This window comes from Fusarium proliferatum (assembly GCF_900067095.1).
Source record: "Fusarium proliferatum ET1 genome assembly, contig: FPRO_scaffold012, whole genome shotgun sequence".
Classification (NCBI taxonomy): domain Eukaryota; kingdom Fungi; phylum Ascomycota; class Sordariomycetes; order Hypocreales; family Nectriaceae; genus Fusarium; species Fusarium proliferatum.
Genome location: NW_022194801.1, coordinates 184,497 through 199,482, shown reverse-complemented (window position 1 = coordinate 199,482; position 14,986 = coordinate 184,497). Strand labels below are relative to the sequence as shown.

The following is a 14,986-nucleotide window of genomic DNA, read 5'->3' as shown; positions in this document are numbered from 1 at the left end:
CTGCAAGTGAGCACAACCTAACAAGTCACTTTGACGTGCATAAGCTTAGTACGGTTGACGATGGTACATCAATTAATTGCCTCCACCGATGCCAATTTATCCCTCTTTATCAGGTGCAGAAGTAACCTGCATTAGCATCTTCTGGGCAACTTTCCTCTGCAAACACACCTGCAATCTTCATCACTTCTCTGCTTTCATCCTCACCTCGCCCTCTTACACGACGGGAGCTTAATTGAAAGCAGCTGTAGTGAAGGTCCTTCACCGGGCCAACTGAGCTACAGGCGGCTCATTACGCAGAACCCGCTAAAGCATTGGTTGTCAGCGCACTCCCCGCTCGTCTCTGGGGCATCTTCCAGGTACCTGAGACCCTGGACTGGTTCACCTGCAACTCACTTCCAATCACTTGCACAACTCCGCCCTGGCCCGCCCACTGCACTATCTTGAGCTACTCATTTCGTCTCAACTCCATCTTCATTCTGCAACCACCCAATTTTTGGGCGCACAAAACGACTGAAACTCCGACGACGAAGCGCATGAGCGAGCCCGGATAACTGCCTTTAGCCTCTTACGGCAGTTTCAAAACACTGTATCCTATCATACTGGCCGGCCACATCGACCTCTTGTTTCAAACTTTGCGCGTTTCCCTGCTGATTGTACATACCCTTTCGACTTGTTCTTGTGGTACTGGTTGGCGCTGTGATGCTATTACGCTTTTCATCAATCAACCTCGAAAAGTCCTGTTAGCCGAGAAAGTGATAATATCACGCTGCGAGCTCCCACCCTATAATACGAGATGCCGTCGGCATCGCAATCATCTCAACAGTCATTCAGCATGAGCCAACAATCGCAATCGGGTGTGGGTAACTCTTTCAGAGGTTACAATGGTGACTCTGAAGGTGCTACCATCTACTCGGTATGCAACGCCCAAAAATAACACTACTCTCCCTCTGCTAACAATCGTCTGATTTAGGCATCGTATTCTGGCGTGGATGTATACGAGATGGAGGTCAACAATGTCGCCGTGATGCGCCGTCGCAACGACTCATGGCTCAATGCGACCCAGATCCTAAAAGTTGCCGGAGTAGATAAGGGGAAGCGCACCAAGATTCTCGAGAAAGAAATCCAGACGGGCGAGCACGAAAAAGTTCAAGGCGGTTATGGAAAATATCAAGGTACTTGGATAAAATTCGATCGAGGTGTCCAAGTTTGCCGTCAATACGGCGTTGAGGAGCTTTTGCGACCACTCCTGACCTACGACATGGGTCAAGATGGAGGTGTTGCTGGTCGAGGCGATTTTAATACACCGACAAAGGAACAAGCCATGGCCGCACAGAGGAAACGGTTGTATAATCAAAGTACGGATGGAAGACCTAATGGTCTAAGTGGGACATTCTTTAAGAACATCTCGACCACTGCCTCACATGCCGTCGCCGCCATCAGCAAAGCTCGCTTCGATTCACCAGGCCCTCGAAGCCGCAATGGCCCTTCGAGAGCACCCTCGTTTAGCCGCCAAGCATCCATGCAGAACGGAGATGATTTCCCCAGCAACTCTCAACAGAGCTTTGCATCAGATTATGGACAACAAGTTGATTCGGCATACTCTACGCAACAGATTAACAACTCAGTTCAGATGAACGAGACAGAGCCTCCCCGAAAACGCCAACGAGTGACCATGACACCAGGCGATAGCTTTGGCGGATATGGGCAAAACATGGACATGTATGCAGCGGCCTTCCCTGGATCACCAACGGAACCAAACGAGTCATTTATCTACACCCAAAATACTATGCAGGATGGCTCGCCAGTGGACGAGGGTAGTGGACCCCTGGCGCCTCTCCCTTACGAGATGTCCCCCGAGGTCGAGATGAAGCGAAACATGCTGATGAGCTTGTTTCTGGAAGCTCCTGGCACCGATCCCACGAAGCATGATATGCTTCGAAGTTACACCCCAAAGGAATTGGATATGCCCATCGACTTGCAGAGCCATACTGCTCTCCACTGGGCTGCAACACTCGCCCGCATGCCTCTGCTCCGTGCTCTCATCGCTGCTGGGGCTTCCCCGTCCCGCGTAAATGCTTCCGGCGAAACAGCCCTGATGAGGGCATGTTTAGTCACAAATTCTCAGGATCATAATTCGTTTCCTGACCTCCTAGAGGTTTTAGGCAGCACCATAGAGGCTCGGGACCACAAGGGACGGACAGTGCTTCATCACATTGCGGTAACAAGCGCTGTGAAGGGGCGCAACGCTGCAAGCCGATATTACCTCGAAAGCCTTCTGGAGTGGGTTGTAAGGCAAGGTAGCGCACCTGACAGCCAGGCTACCAACGGGAATGGGCCCAGCGCCTCACAGTCGGCCAACCCAAAGATGGGAATCGCTCGCTTCATGAGTGAGATAGTCAACGCTCAAGATAGTGTTGGCGACACAGCCCTGAACATTGCATCTCGAATCGGAAACCGTAGTATTATTTCACAACTGTTAGAGGTCGGCGCAGATCCGAATATCGCTAACCGTGTTGGTTTACGTCCGCTTGACTTCGGCATTGGCAGTGAAAATGTTGAGGACAAGACGAATGGCGAAGTCAATGTGGATAAGAATGGTGCGACAGGGACAAATCAACGCAGTCGTGAGAGCAGCGACGAGATAGTAGCCTGTAAGTTGATCACACCTCGAGAATCCATCGGTTCATTGCTAATTAGAACAGCCATCTCTCACCTATTATCAGAAACAGGCTCAGCTTTCCAAACCGAGATGAAGGCCAAACAGGCTTCTCTCGACACCCTTCATACCACTCTCCGCACTACGTCAACACAACTTGGCGAAGCCCGACGGACTTTCGAACACCTTAGCGCGACACTCAAGAAGCAACAATTAGCTAGGCAAAAGGTCGCCAATCTGTCACACGCACGTGAGGACGAGCAAGTCCGTCTCATGCAAGAACAATCCAGAGCATCACAGCCTAACCCCTCGTCTTCATGGGAAACAGAGCTGTCTGCCATGCTCGAAGCCGCTGATGATACCTCGGGAGGTGGTTTTGGCGGTGAGGGCCTCCTGCCTTCAGCAGCTGTTCTACGTGCCCGTATTCGTGCCGTCGAGGGACGTCGTGATATGACTCGAAAGATGGTCGCCGCTCTAAAAGGACGGAGCCGCGATGTCGAAGTCAAGTACCGTCGTGTAGTGGCGTTGTGCACGGGAGTCCAAGAAGACGAAGTTGACGCTGTTATTGACGGTCTACTCAAAGCTGTGGAAAGCGAACACGAGGAGCTCGAAATTAACCGTGTGAGGCGCTTCCTCGGCGGCGTCGAAGGTGTTGTGCACTGATGCTAAGCTCTCGAATTCCTTGACTGCACAGCACACACCGGTTTGTGCTTATTGCAGACTGTAACGACTACACTTTCCGTACGATTCTGTGTTTATTTGTACACGGTGCTTTTGATACCCGCCGAGCCCGAAAAGCACCCCTGCTCGTGGTGGACTAGAGCAATGGGCGTTTTCTTACATTTGGCCATGGGGTGCATACCTTTCTGTTTATAGTTACACTACTGTTTCAAGCTTTTTGTTGCATTTTCGTTTTGTCTACGAGAACCGGAGATTGGACGACTACTTATACCTTTATTTCTGGACGAGAAGGAGTGAGCATAAAAGAGGAAAGAGGAGAAGTTGGATAGATAGCGCCCTTGACGAGTAATGGTGTATAATATATGACATGAAGAACAGTCATTGACTGGGTGCTTTCACTTCGATGAGTATAAGCTATGTGAAAAGAGACAGGGGCAGACTTTACGTCTCAGTAGAACTACCGTGTCGCCCAATTCCAAACTCCAAACGCCATGCAATGCCATGTGATATATACAACCAAGCAGATGAATTCTCCAGTTCAGCTCCAATACCCAAGGCGATCTTGCCGATAATCTGATGGCATGTTCATGCAACGCCATTGCGGTATACCCCTTCCCATCTCTCCTCAACACCACCAACTTTGTTCCTCAGGACCTTGATCTCAGCATCAAGCTCGTCCACGTTTCTTGACAAAGCGCTGACTTCCTCAAACCGTCTTGAGCCCTGGGCGGTCTTGACCATTGCTTCAACCATGAAACGCTGCTCTTCCAAGACAACGAGTCGCTCACGAAGCTCCTTTTCCTCCGCCTCGAGCTGACTCACAACTGTACTTCCTTCGCTAGGTGCTTGCGACGACGTCTCGTCAGCTAGCTCTGAGTGCCGTAAACTCGATCCTGAGTGGTGATGTGAAGCAAGAAGTCGTGATGTAGAAACTGCCGTAGAAGACGATGCAGATGAGCGTGAGCGAAGCAGCTGAGGGAGGCTCTTTAGAGGAAGCATGTTTGTGTGGAGAAAACCACTAGCGTATGTATATATCGCCATTTGAAGACGTCGCTGTGTCGGGCTCTCGGTTGGGAGATCACGCAGGCGCTTCGCAGCAATGCCATATTTTCCAAAGCTATCAACCAAACGCTTGCGAATCTTGGCCGCTTCCTGAATCTGTGCATGTGTAGGGGGTGGCTTGTTAAGATCAATCTCTCCGCTCTCCTTTTTCTCCGGTTGTAGATTCAGTAAGGCTCGATGAAAAGATGGTAGAAGTTGCTGGATTCCACGCTCAAACTGCCTCAACGTTTCGTATGCTCGTTGATCCACTGGTTTGTGCTGTAACGAAGCCGCAAAGTCCCGAGCGGAGAAGATTGTGTGCTTGCAATCACGACACATCCGAATGTCTATCCCAACTTGCCCGTCGCCAGTTACTGACAGGGGCTTTTCAGTCCCCGAAGGCGCTTTTGTCGCTCCATTAGTTTCGTTTGACACATTAAGGCCAACTTCAGAAGAACATCCTATTTGCGGATCGCCGCATACAACACGGCCACATATACGGCAATGGTGCCTCCTAAACGTCCAAGAGCCAAATTCTTGCTGGCAAAAAGGGCATTTCGAGACAGTAGCATCTTCTTCCCAAGTAACAACGGACTGCTCAATGAGCTTCCGGGGGTTCTTTTGTCCTGCTAATGATGTAACTGGGCCTAGTAAGGAGCCATTGGATTGTGGGAGTTTTTCGGGAGGGTTCGCTAGTAGTTTTGTGAGTTTTGTTAATCGTTTTTCGAGTCGTGAGATTTCTAGATTCTGTCGCTCGACCTTTTTCCTTCTTATTTCCACGAATGCGTTGGTGTGGTCCGTCAAAACACCTTGGTGATCGTTATATCCATCTCTTGATTTAAAGCATGTCTCGCAAACTCGCGCCCAGTAGCCTCGAACCGGTTCGTGCTTTGCGCTTCGACTCAATTTCATTTGGTACATGGTATGTTCCTCGCAGAATAATCGTCCACAATGTCGGCAGTTTATGCTTCCATTTAAAGGTCCTAGACTTCTTCCGCACGCCGGATCTGTACAAAGATCGTAGCTTGTAGACCGTTGCCAATGATGCCGTGTAATAAGTTCGTCGGGGTCAACCGGGCCTTCAAGAGGGTTCTTCCCAGCAGCACTAGATGGTGCGGCAACAGGGAGTGATTCGTTTGATTCGAAGACATCGAGACCGCGTAGTTTTTGGTTAATAAGTGAGAGAGGCTGAAATCGTTTGGCTTTGAGAACCTGCTTGTCAAACCACGTCTTGACCTCATCCTGCTCCTCCTCTGGTAATTCTTGGTGGGTGTCGTCGATATGGCGGTTGAGTTGAAGAAGAGTCATCTATGGGCACAGTATTTAGTTGACAACATTCAACATAGATACCGTCATAACTTACCATCTCTTCGTTGCATATTGGGCAGACAAGTGCGCCATCAACAGGGCCTTTCCCTTGAGCACCAACGCTGATGCTATTTCCAATGTCCTGGCCCGCAATATTTGGTGAGATACCGCTAACAGGAGGGGATATCGACGATGAAGCTATCGAGATGCTGCTTTCGGACGCTGCCAATGGACTTGCTACTCGAGGCGCATTCGTAATCGGAGGTGTCGGGGGAGCAAGGCCCCTGCCGCTGCCTAGGACACGGCCGCCGCCCAATTTGCGGCCCGACATGATGAAGAATCTTCGAAATGAGAAACCAAATCCAAAAAGAGAAAGAGTGCGACCGTAGCTGGTCGGGCTCTATCTCGAGCTGCGCCGCGGGGGGATGTTGGAAGTAAGATGATGGATTGAGGGGATACAGGATAGCCTGGCAAGCTGCTCCCAGTGGCTTGGTGCTCATGCCAGATAAAGAGGTACCTTGGACTCGGAGCTCCAAAGGCGGTGAACCAAGTACACATATAGCATGTGTCATTCCATGCCAAATGAAGTTAGCTCTCATTCGCTTGCTCCCGTTCCCCGTCCGATAAGGGCAATAAAACTTGGGATCTTTGTCTTGAGCGACAAAAAGATCGAAGGAAGTGTGTTGCAGTCCGTGCCGAGTCATAGACCAGTTATTTTTGATCCCCTAGCTTAGGTTCTGAAGTTTTCTTGCCGCCATGGGCCGCCGTGTCTTATCATACCCCTGCAGCTTCGATAAGAGTCAACCTTTGTCACCTTTACTTACCGTCCCTGATTTTAGTTGACGGGGAAAAATGACCCCCATTCAGAAGCCAGTATCAGCCCAGCCGGCGCTGGCATCTCCGGCATCTCCTCCCGCCTCTTCGACTCCCTCCTCCGAATCTTCTTCTGCTTCTGCTTCTGCTTCTGCTTCCCCCTCTTCTGCTCCAGTCGCAATGGCAAAGACTTATCCTCCTGTACAGCCTGGAGGCAGTTTGATCTTAGCCTGGCAAATCAAGCACAAGAAGGTGCTTGTTGTCGGCGGTGGTGAGGTACGTCTGAATCATCATCACATGCGCCGAGCCTCGGACTTTGATGCTTGAAGCGCCCATCAACCACAAACAACCGTGTAATCAATGATTCATCTTACCTGACAATTCTCCTTAGGTCGCTGCTGGTAGAATTCTAAACTGCCTCAACGCCGATGCCAACGTCACTGTCGTGTGCCCCAAGTCCGGCCTCAATGATGAAGTCGCCTACCGAGTCAGCGAAGGCCAAGTCGCTCACGTCGACCGAGTATTCGAGCCCGAAGATTTAGACGGAGCCAGCATGGTTCTGGTCGCTATCGACGACCCGGCCGCCTCGACCGTCATTTGGAAGCTTTGCAAGGAGCGAAGGATCCCCGCCAACATCGCCGACGTACCACCCGAATGCGATTTCTACTTCGGCAGTATCCATCGCGATGGTCCCCTCCAGATTATGGTCAGCACCAACGGCAAGGGACCCAGGTTGGCGGCGGCTATTCGGCAGTTCATCGCTAAGCAACTACCCAAGAATGCTGGTAATGCCATCGAGACTATCGGTGAACTACGACTCAGATTAAGAAAAATGGCCCCCAAGCCTGAGGATGGACCCAAACGAATGCTTTGGTCAGTTTCATGAGGCCCTGAACGTAGACTATACTGACAATCCCGATAATAGGATGTCCAAAGTTAGCGATACCTACAAGTGGGACGAGATGTGCGGCCTCACAGACGAAGATATGGACAATCTCCTTCTATTTTATCCTGCCAACAAAGTCCCTGCCATGGACGTTCTGCTAGCCCTCCGAGGAGGCACCGACGTCAAGAAACTCGACGTCTTTGATGGCTCATTCGGCTTCAGTGTCGGCGCCTAGATACCGGCAATACATACAGCAGACAATATCTACTAAACGATGGCGCAAGACACGGAGAACACTACGATTATACAATTTACTTGGGACAAGGTGCATATATGGTTTGGAATATTTTGGCTATGTATTGGAGATGGGGAAGACGCTGTCACAGCATTATTTGGTATGGAAATGGCGATTTCAGAACAGTTCACCGATTGCGGTATTGTTTGTTGGGGACATACTATTCATTCTAGATTGTTGTATTTACAAACCCTTTGAATTGCTCAGACATGTGGATGGTCGATCCCGAGACATATCGGCAGTTGATGCCAAAACAAAACGAAACGCGATGATTCGCTCGGCAGTTGCCAGGATGTAAGCACTGTATTATAGGATGGAGAGATGATATGATGATCATTAATTTTTATATTTCTTCTCTACGGTCAAGATTTCATCCGCTCAACCTTTTAACTGATAAATTCTATGTCGTCATGCATCATAACTTGGTATCATGAAAGCCTCTACAGCTTAAGAACCACCTTGTGGGTAGCGGTCTTCTCCTTCTCGTCACCGAATACATCAATGTCCCAATCAGGAGAGTCTGGAAAATGTTAATCGAAATTCAGGTATTTGGGATTATGGATCGAGACTTACAGGTCTTGGGGATGTTGAAACGCTGGGGCTTATCGCCGAACTTCTCAAGCTCCTTGATAGCCTCATCGTCAAGCTCCACCTCCTCGAAGTTGCTGCGAATACGAGCGGGAGTAACGGATTTGGGGATGACGATGTGGTTGTCAAGGGTGGACCAGGCGAGGATAACCTGGGCGGGTGTGACCTCCTTGCCCTTGGACTTGCTGAGGCGCTCAGCGATAGCCTTGACCTCGGGGGTGTTGATGAGAAGAGGCTCGCCCCATGAGTTGTTGCCGAAGGCAGAGTAGGCGGTCAGGTAGATACCCTTCTCCTTCAGGTACTTGACGAGCTCGGGCTGGGGAAGACGAGGGTGGCGCTCGACTTGGTTGACGGCGGGGGTGACACCAGTGTCCTTGATGATGGTCTCAAGCTAGTGGGGGTCAGTTGTTTGTCCACGGGTTGGGGCGAGGCATAGCGGAAACTTACCATCTCAATGGAGAAATTGGAGACACCAATTGAGCGGACCTTCTCCTTGGGCAGCTTGGTAACGGCTTCCCAAGTCTGGGACAGGGTGACGCCCTGGTCAAGCTCCGTCTTGTTCTTATCATCGGCCTTTAGGGGGAAGAGTTCGGGGCCGTTCTTGAAGGCAACGGGCCAGTGGATCAGCCAGAGCTGTTGGAGTGGTTAGCTGTGCGCGAAAACGAGTAAATGAAGCCTGGACTCACATCAAGGTAGTCAAGACCGAGCTCCTCGAGGGAGTCATCGAGAGCACCGGCAACCTCCTCAGGGCGGTGCTTGTTGTTCCAGAGCTTGCCGGTGATGAAGATGTCCTCACGCTTGAGGCCGGGGACATCGTTGAGAGCCTTCTTGATGCCCTCGCCGACCTCACGCTGGTTCTGGTAGATCTTGGCAAGATCGAGGTGGCGGTAGCCAGCCTTGAGGGCCTCGTAGACACCGTTGCCGACCTCACCTGGGGCAGCCTGCCAGGTGCCGTAGCCGATCTGGGGCATCTTGTGGCCCGAGTTGAGGGTGACAGTTCGACCGAAAGACATGGTTGCGGTTGTTTGTTTGGGTGAGAGTGTTATGTGAGAGGATTGTGTCAGTGTGAGAATGGGAAGAGAGAAATGAGGGAAAGGTGAACGTGGGAGAGGAGAGGTGGAGAGGTTTATAACAAGAATTGCGTAGCTGCAACAACCGCCAGAAACGCAAGAGTAAGGCAGGTAATGTTAGTGAACGTGGACGCGGTATGACACCAGACGAGGACCCAGTACAGGACAGGACAGTACTTGCTATCGCCATAGATATCCACATTTACATCTTGATCGTTCTCCAATGCCATCGAGAACCCTGGTGGTGACGGCTCCCTCCCCCACCACACTCCTCACATCTTGGATAGCTGTAACAGGTATGACTTGTTGCACTAAAAGGATACTCATGATGCCCGGATTGGCAGCTCCGAAGAGCTTTCACAGAGGCTGATTCGCTAGTCCATGCATGGATCGAGAAGCTTCTACAGAAACACCAACCGCAAACTGCCGGGCCTGTCACCAAAGCAAACCGACCTAAGGAGAGACGCCGCGGGGCAATTTCCATTACTGCCCCACGTCAAAAGGCGTCATTGCCCCATTGAAGGGGCTAAAAGCCCGCATTTGTTAGCGCTAGGTGCTGTTGTTGCGATGTGGATTCACCTGAGAATGATATCAGCGACCTTTTTTTTTTCTTCGCCTTTTGCCTTTTGCAACTCGTGGCGTGCAAGCTTTCGGCCTAGTTACCCCGAGTCAGTGCTATATTGCTACTACCTACTAACAGACGATTCTCGTGTATCATTGGCCCGGCTGTACCTACCCAACTTCTGGGGCTTCAGGGGAGAATATGGAGAAGACGTGCTTAGTGTAATCTAATGCTATCGTTAGTTGGTATTTTGTGGTGAAGACCCCATGTCAAAGTTGTCATGAGGGGTAGCAACCATGTTGGGAAACTGAGAGACCAAGATGAAAGGAGAGAATCTTGTATGTATTCATGCTGGATGCCCTTCATAGGTTGATAAGTGTTTGAAACCAGTGAATTCCCATTAGTCCATGTCAGATAATCGAGGGGATCTTCTGGCTCACAAATTATCAAGATATGATATAATCATGATAAAAGGCTGGGGGCCCTTTTGAGCACTTCGTGGATCTTTGAGGGACGACTCATGATGGGTCTCCCCTCAGTGTAAACAATCCAAGTTCTAAGCCAGAAAGAATGCTTAGCCATTATAAGTACCTACTGATTGCACTGCACACCTGTTGTTGGCAACTAGACGTATCTTGTGCACTTGTTTGAGAACAACATGAACTCGCGGTTGTGATTCCGATTACATTTTGCGACTGAGAACGAAACACAATAACAGGTAAACAAAAATAAGTCAATAAAAGAGATATGCGGACAAAAAGAAAAACAGGTGGGTAGCTTTCTAACAGCTTCTTGGAACCCAAAATCCTAACTATGTCTCCTTGTCCCCCTTCTTCTGTATACACCACTGCTTTACAAGGCTCCAAGTAATTCCAGCATCCTCCAAACATAAGCTCCAATTTTTCATTGTTTCCTGTATCAAGTCCGAGCCTCTTGTCGCGTTTTTGTCAGGGTTGAAGTTGAAATTCTTCAACCGACACGATTCTGGCCATACACAATCCTCAGTCCAAATGAACTTACGGTGCCGACCCTTGCCAAATTCCAGACGAAACCCGAGCTCGCCGCGAAATGTACTATCAACATCGTTCAAACTCACCGCTGGGAGTTCTTCTGTAACCCTTTTGCCCTGAGCGTTGGTGTATGTTATCTTCCGCAACGTGAGTGACTTCAATGTCTCCCATGCATGCTTGTTGATTTCCCTCTTGAGCAGTCCGTCTGGTGCCAGCTTAGGATCCAGAACAGGTTCTGTACGGTGTGACGGCTTTGGAGGTGGAGGCCTGTATGTGCTCGGAGGACGCACACGGGGCGGCCGAGCATTGAATATATCCCGTGGTGCATTCAGGGGCTGAGTTTGATCATTCATGGGTGAAACTTCAAAGCCCACGTCCTCCATTTCTACATCTTCGCCCGCCTTCATCTCTTCTCGCAATTGATTCCCCGTCGTTCGTAAAGGCGCCTTTCCCTTATTGTCCTTGCCGACCCTGTATGGTTCAGACGGCTTCAGCGGCCGTACCTTATCTTTATTGCGCTTCTTCTGATATCCCAGCTTCTTCTTCTGCTCTTGCCGATGTTTCGTCATCACTTCCCTGAAGGCTAGCCATATTTCCGATCTGATCTTTCTATCCTCCTCAGAGGTCTTCTGTATGCGGTTGGATCCTTGGGCATCAAGATCGAGAGGATGCTCAGTTTCGGCAAAGGTGAATTGCTCCCTGGTGATTCCCATGCATTTCGTCAGACGCTCCAGTGCCCGTCCATTTGCTGGGAATACTTTCCCTCTATCATAAAGTGGTTTGATACTCGCGCCCCAGGTTTTGTGCCGATATATAAGCTCATTGTCTTTTTCATTCAATGGATATATGAGCCCCCGGAGAAGAGATGCACCGAAGCGCTTGATGTCGCCCTTCGCCTTGCCATAGCTCATCTCCTGTTCTTTGACATCGAATCTTTGCAATTCGTCGAGAAAGCGGAAAATTCGATGCGTCCGTTTAGCAGGGACGTGTTTGTCTCGGAAATCACAGTTGTCGAGCGCAAAGAGGTCATAAGATGAAAACTCCTGGAGCATCCTAGAAACCATCTCGCGAAAGTCTTTCTCGGACTCCTTCGTCCATTCGTTAGATTTGCGGGACATGTCAGGTATAAGTTCCAGATGCTCTGCAACATCGGCGAGTAGATCCAAACCGTCAATTGTTTGACTGATCAGATTTGAGAACTTGTCTTCTGGCCCAGCGTCACGGTTGTGGGCTTCAATATGCCTCTTTACTTTATCCGTAGTCTTCCGGATGCCGACATACATGGAGGAATGCTTGTTCGAAATGAAGTTCTCAATAAGCTCAGCCACAATGCGATGTTTTCCCCCTCGGTCACTGTGCAAAGCCTTTTCTTGGAAATCAAGCATAATGTCTTCGCTGTCATAGTATTCTCTGATCAACCAATCCTGCCTGTACTCTGGCCTTTTAATGGTAAGGTAGGTGTTGCGCATGGGCTCAGAAGCGGCATGAATTGCTTCTTTACGGAATGCGAAGATGAAGAAAGCCGCGGCGTGCCGGATCAACTCCTGAATTTGAAGGTATTTTGCTGTATACGTACCAAATTCTTCAGAAACATGAGGTCTAGGTGCAGCTGTCCTTTTGAAGTACCCGAATTCTTCCATCTTGGGTGGTTCTTTGAGTGTCTCCTGTTTGAAGGTTTCAAAATCTTCCAAGGCATTTGTAACGGCTTCCCATATGAAGAACTCGAAAAAGGCCCTTCTCAGTACGCTCCTCATGCAACTTCGATATAGTACGTTACGCAAAGTTGGATCATGGTAGCTCTGAGAGTACTCGTTCGGCAGATACGTTGAGTCTTCGACAATATTAGTCCAATGATGATCCTTTTGTTCCGCGATGTATTTGGTCAGGTAGACAGGGTCGTCAAAAAGGTTCTTGATGTGTTCTTCAGCCGCCGCACTTTTGTCCTTGAGCTTAGTGCGATACCTTTGCAGGTTGAACCCAGTGCAATTTGGTTCATATTGTCGAATCGATGCGATGTCTTGCATTGTTTCGGCTCCCTTCTTTTCTTTCAGCATATTGATCTTTTGTATTGCTGAAATCCCAATTTCCAGTATCTCCTTTTTGCTGAGTCGGTTAATGTGGCCTGTAATCAGCCCAGGCTTTGCCAGATCTAGCATCTGTCTGCAGAAAGTAGCCAAGAAGAGGTATGTAATAGCTTGGGACTGCAGTATAAGCCATGCTTCCATGCTACCGAACATGCGCCCGGCAGATTGCAAGTCCTCAAACCTGTCTTCATCCATCTCAGGTGAGTGCTTGGAAAAAATCCGAGGTTCGCACCAAGCTCTTCGGTATGGATTTTCGTGCTCATGGTCTTTTACTGGGACAAACATGACATAAATCGAAGGATCGCAAGCGCCTGACAAAATATGGGACTGCTTTCCTAGGTGCATACGGTTGTTATCTTGGAAAAGCAAAGTCAATTGGGTGAAGTCGGGCCCGATAGTGGATGAACATGAGCATATTGAGTGGGATAGAAAGATCTTCCTTGTTGATGTGCGAGACCAAGAAATGAGCTCTTTGCTTTCGCAGTGCATCTTCTACTTCCAATTTATACCCGGCTAGTTCAGAGGCGTCTGCTGCAGGGTCTGGACTCGGTTTCCTCAAATTTCGGAACTCGACATCGTCCATGATAGCGTCTTCCATAGCCTTCCTGTCGTCGCGATAGTTGGCCGTACTGCGATAGAGTGCGTACTGTCTCTTTTCCTCGAGTATCTTCGGTTCACCGTTGTTCATCCAGTGGAAGTTGACTCTGATGTTGCGGAGATATTCATGGGCAAACTCGTCGAGATCACTTGAATGGTTGGGGTTGATATAGCCTTCAGGATCCAGGCTGAAATCACTCTCCATCTGAGCGGGCCTTGACTTTGAACGGCTTCTGGTATATTCGGCATTGAACACATTTCTGGTCTCTTCCCAGCTTTTCTCCAGGCAGTCTTGAATGCATAGATTCTTCCCATTCCGGTCTCTGACTTTTCCATCAGTGAGGTTTATGATGATCTCCTGGATCTCTCGCTCTTTGCCGACTACGATTTCATTCAATCTCGACCATTCCGATTGAACAAACTGGTTGACATGCCTCAATTCTTCCAAAAGCTCTTCGGTGGGCCTTCCAGGGTCAACTGGTGGCCACACAGAGTTTCTTCCATAACCATGAAAGGCACAGAGGGCCCGGGCACTTCTCATAGATTGGCCGTGTATCGTTTCCTTCGCACGAAGATGCTCCTCCCTAGCAAGGTCTTCGAGATCCGCATCCAGGACCGTTCCATGCGTTGGATCGCCTAGCTTGTAGTTTTTCCCGAGCCACTTGACATGGTAGTTCGAGTATTCGTATTCAGTGGGTTCCTGGCACTCGTCGGTCATTATGATATACAAGCTCTCTTGTTGAGAGCTGTTTCATGGTTCAGATGCTGTCTTAGGAAGGGGATTGACTCGTTTATAGAGATAATGGGTAGAGAAAGGTTTCCCGATATTAACATCAGACCTCTCGCAGATGAAAACGCTTAGGAAGAGTTCCCAAAGAACAATGTCGATAGTCTCGAGCAGTCGCAGTATCTCTCCTGAGACCTTTGTCAGACATATAGGCTGCCTGGTTGATGTGAACATCTGAAGAGTGTGATCGGAAGCTTAAGCTCGCAATAGATCTTGAGGAACAAAGAGAAAACAACCACCTAGGCACTCTTTGGGCAGCTCACGATCATTCAGTACTGTGTGTTAATGTCCGTTCTACTCACTGATTTAACGCCATAGTTATGTCCAGATACATTTGCCAGACCCTCACAATGGCACTCCCAGAGTTTCTTGAGGGCACTCCTTTGTCTTCTCAATCCTCTCCATAGGCCACATTAGATGCACGGGCAATTGGAGTTTCGAAACTCAGATACCATGAGGATCACTGACATCTGTCATCTCCTTTGTTTAGAGTCCGAGTGGCTGGTCCAGTGTTGGTCGATCGAACAAACTTATTGAACTATCAAGGGACGAGAGCACAAGTCGAGGCACCTCAATGACCCAAAGTTGGTATTAGAGGCGCCTATTGA

The 14,986-nt window shown here is 49.4% G+C and overlaps 6 protein-coding genes across 6 annotated transcripts; 2 read left to right on the top strand and 4 right to left on the bottom strand.

Annotated features, from left to right (window-relative positions):
* Positions 1–832: 832 nt before the first annotated feature.
* On the top strand, positions 833–3,319 carry FPRO_13164 (uncharacterized protein; the record flags this gene model as incomplete). Its single annotated transcript, XM_031222587.1, has 3 exons — positions 833–913; positions 971–2,651; positions 2,703–3,319. 3 exons carry the CDS (start codon positions 833–835, stop codon positions 3,317–3,319), a joined length of 2,379 nt encoding a protein of 792 aa, XP_031088031.1.
* Positions 3,320–3,922: 603 nt separating this feature from the next.
* On the bottom strand, positions 3,923–6,017 carry FPRO_13163 (uncharacterized protein; the record flags this gene model as incomplete). Its single annotated transcript, XM_031222586.1, has 2 exons — positions 3,923–5,686; positions 5,742–6,017. The coding sequence occupies 2 exons, from the start codon at positions 6,015–6,017 to the stop codon at positions 3,923–3,925; spliced, it is 2,040 nt and encodes a 679-aa protein (XP_031088030.1).
* Positions 6,018–6,538: 521 nt separating this feature from the next.
* Positions 6,539–7,620, top strand: FPRO_13162 (uncharacterized protein; the record flags this gene model as incomplete). The annotated part of the gene is made up of 3 exons (XM_031222585.1): positions 6,539–6,775; positions 6,891–7,372; positions 7,425–7,620. The coding sequence occupies 3 exons, from the start codon at positions 6,539–6,541 to the stop codon at positions 7,618–7,620; spliced, it is 915 nt and encodes a 304-aa protein (XP_031088029.1).
* A 500-nt stretch (positions 7,621–8,120) lies between these two features.
* Positions 8,121–9,281, bottom strand: FPRO_13161 (uncharacterized protein; the record flags this gene model as incomplete). Its single annotated transcript, XM_031222584.1, has 4 exons — positions 8,121–8,200; positions 8,254–8,659; positions 8,716–8,901; positions 8,955–9,281. 4 exons carry the CDS (start codon positions 9,279–9,281, stop codon positions 8,121–8,123), a joined length of 999 nt encoding a protein of 332 aa, XP_031088028.1.
* Positions 9,282–10,711: 1,430 nt separating this feature from the next.
* FPRO_13160 (uncharacterized protein) lies at positions 10,712–13,189 on the bottom strand (the record flags this gene model as incomplete). Its single annotated transcript, XM_031222583.1, has 1 exon — positions 10,712–13,189. The coding sequence occupies one exon, from the start codon at positions 13,187–13,189 to the stop codon at positions 10,712–10,714; it is 2,478 nt and encodes an 825-aa protein (XP_031088027.1).
* Positions 13,190–13,346: 157 nt separating this feature from the next.
* FPRO_13159 (uncharacterized protein) lies at positions 13,347–14,309 on the bottom strand (the record flags this gene model as incomplete). Its single annotated transcript, XM_031222582.1, has 1 exon — positions 13,347–14,309. The coding sequence occupies one exon, from the start codon at positions 14,307–14,309 to the stop codon at positions 13,347–13,349; it is 963 nt and encodes a 320-aa protein (XP_031088026.1).
* Positions 14,310–14,986: the final 677 nt, after the last annotated feature.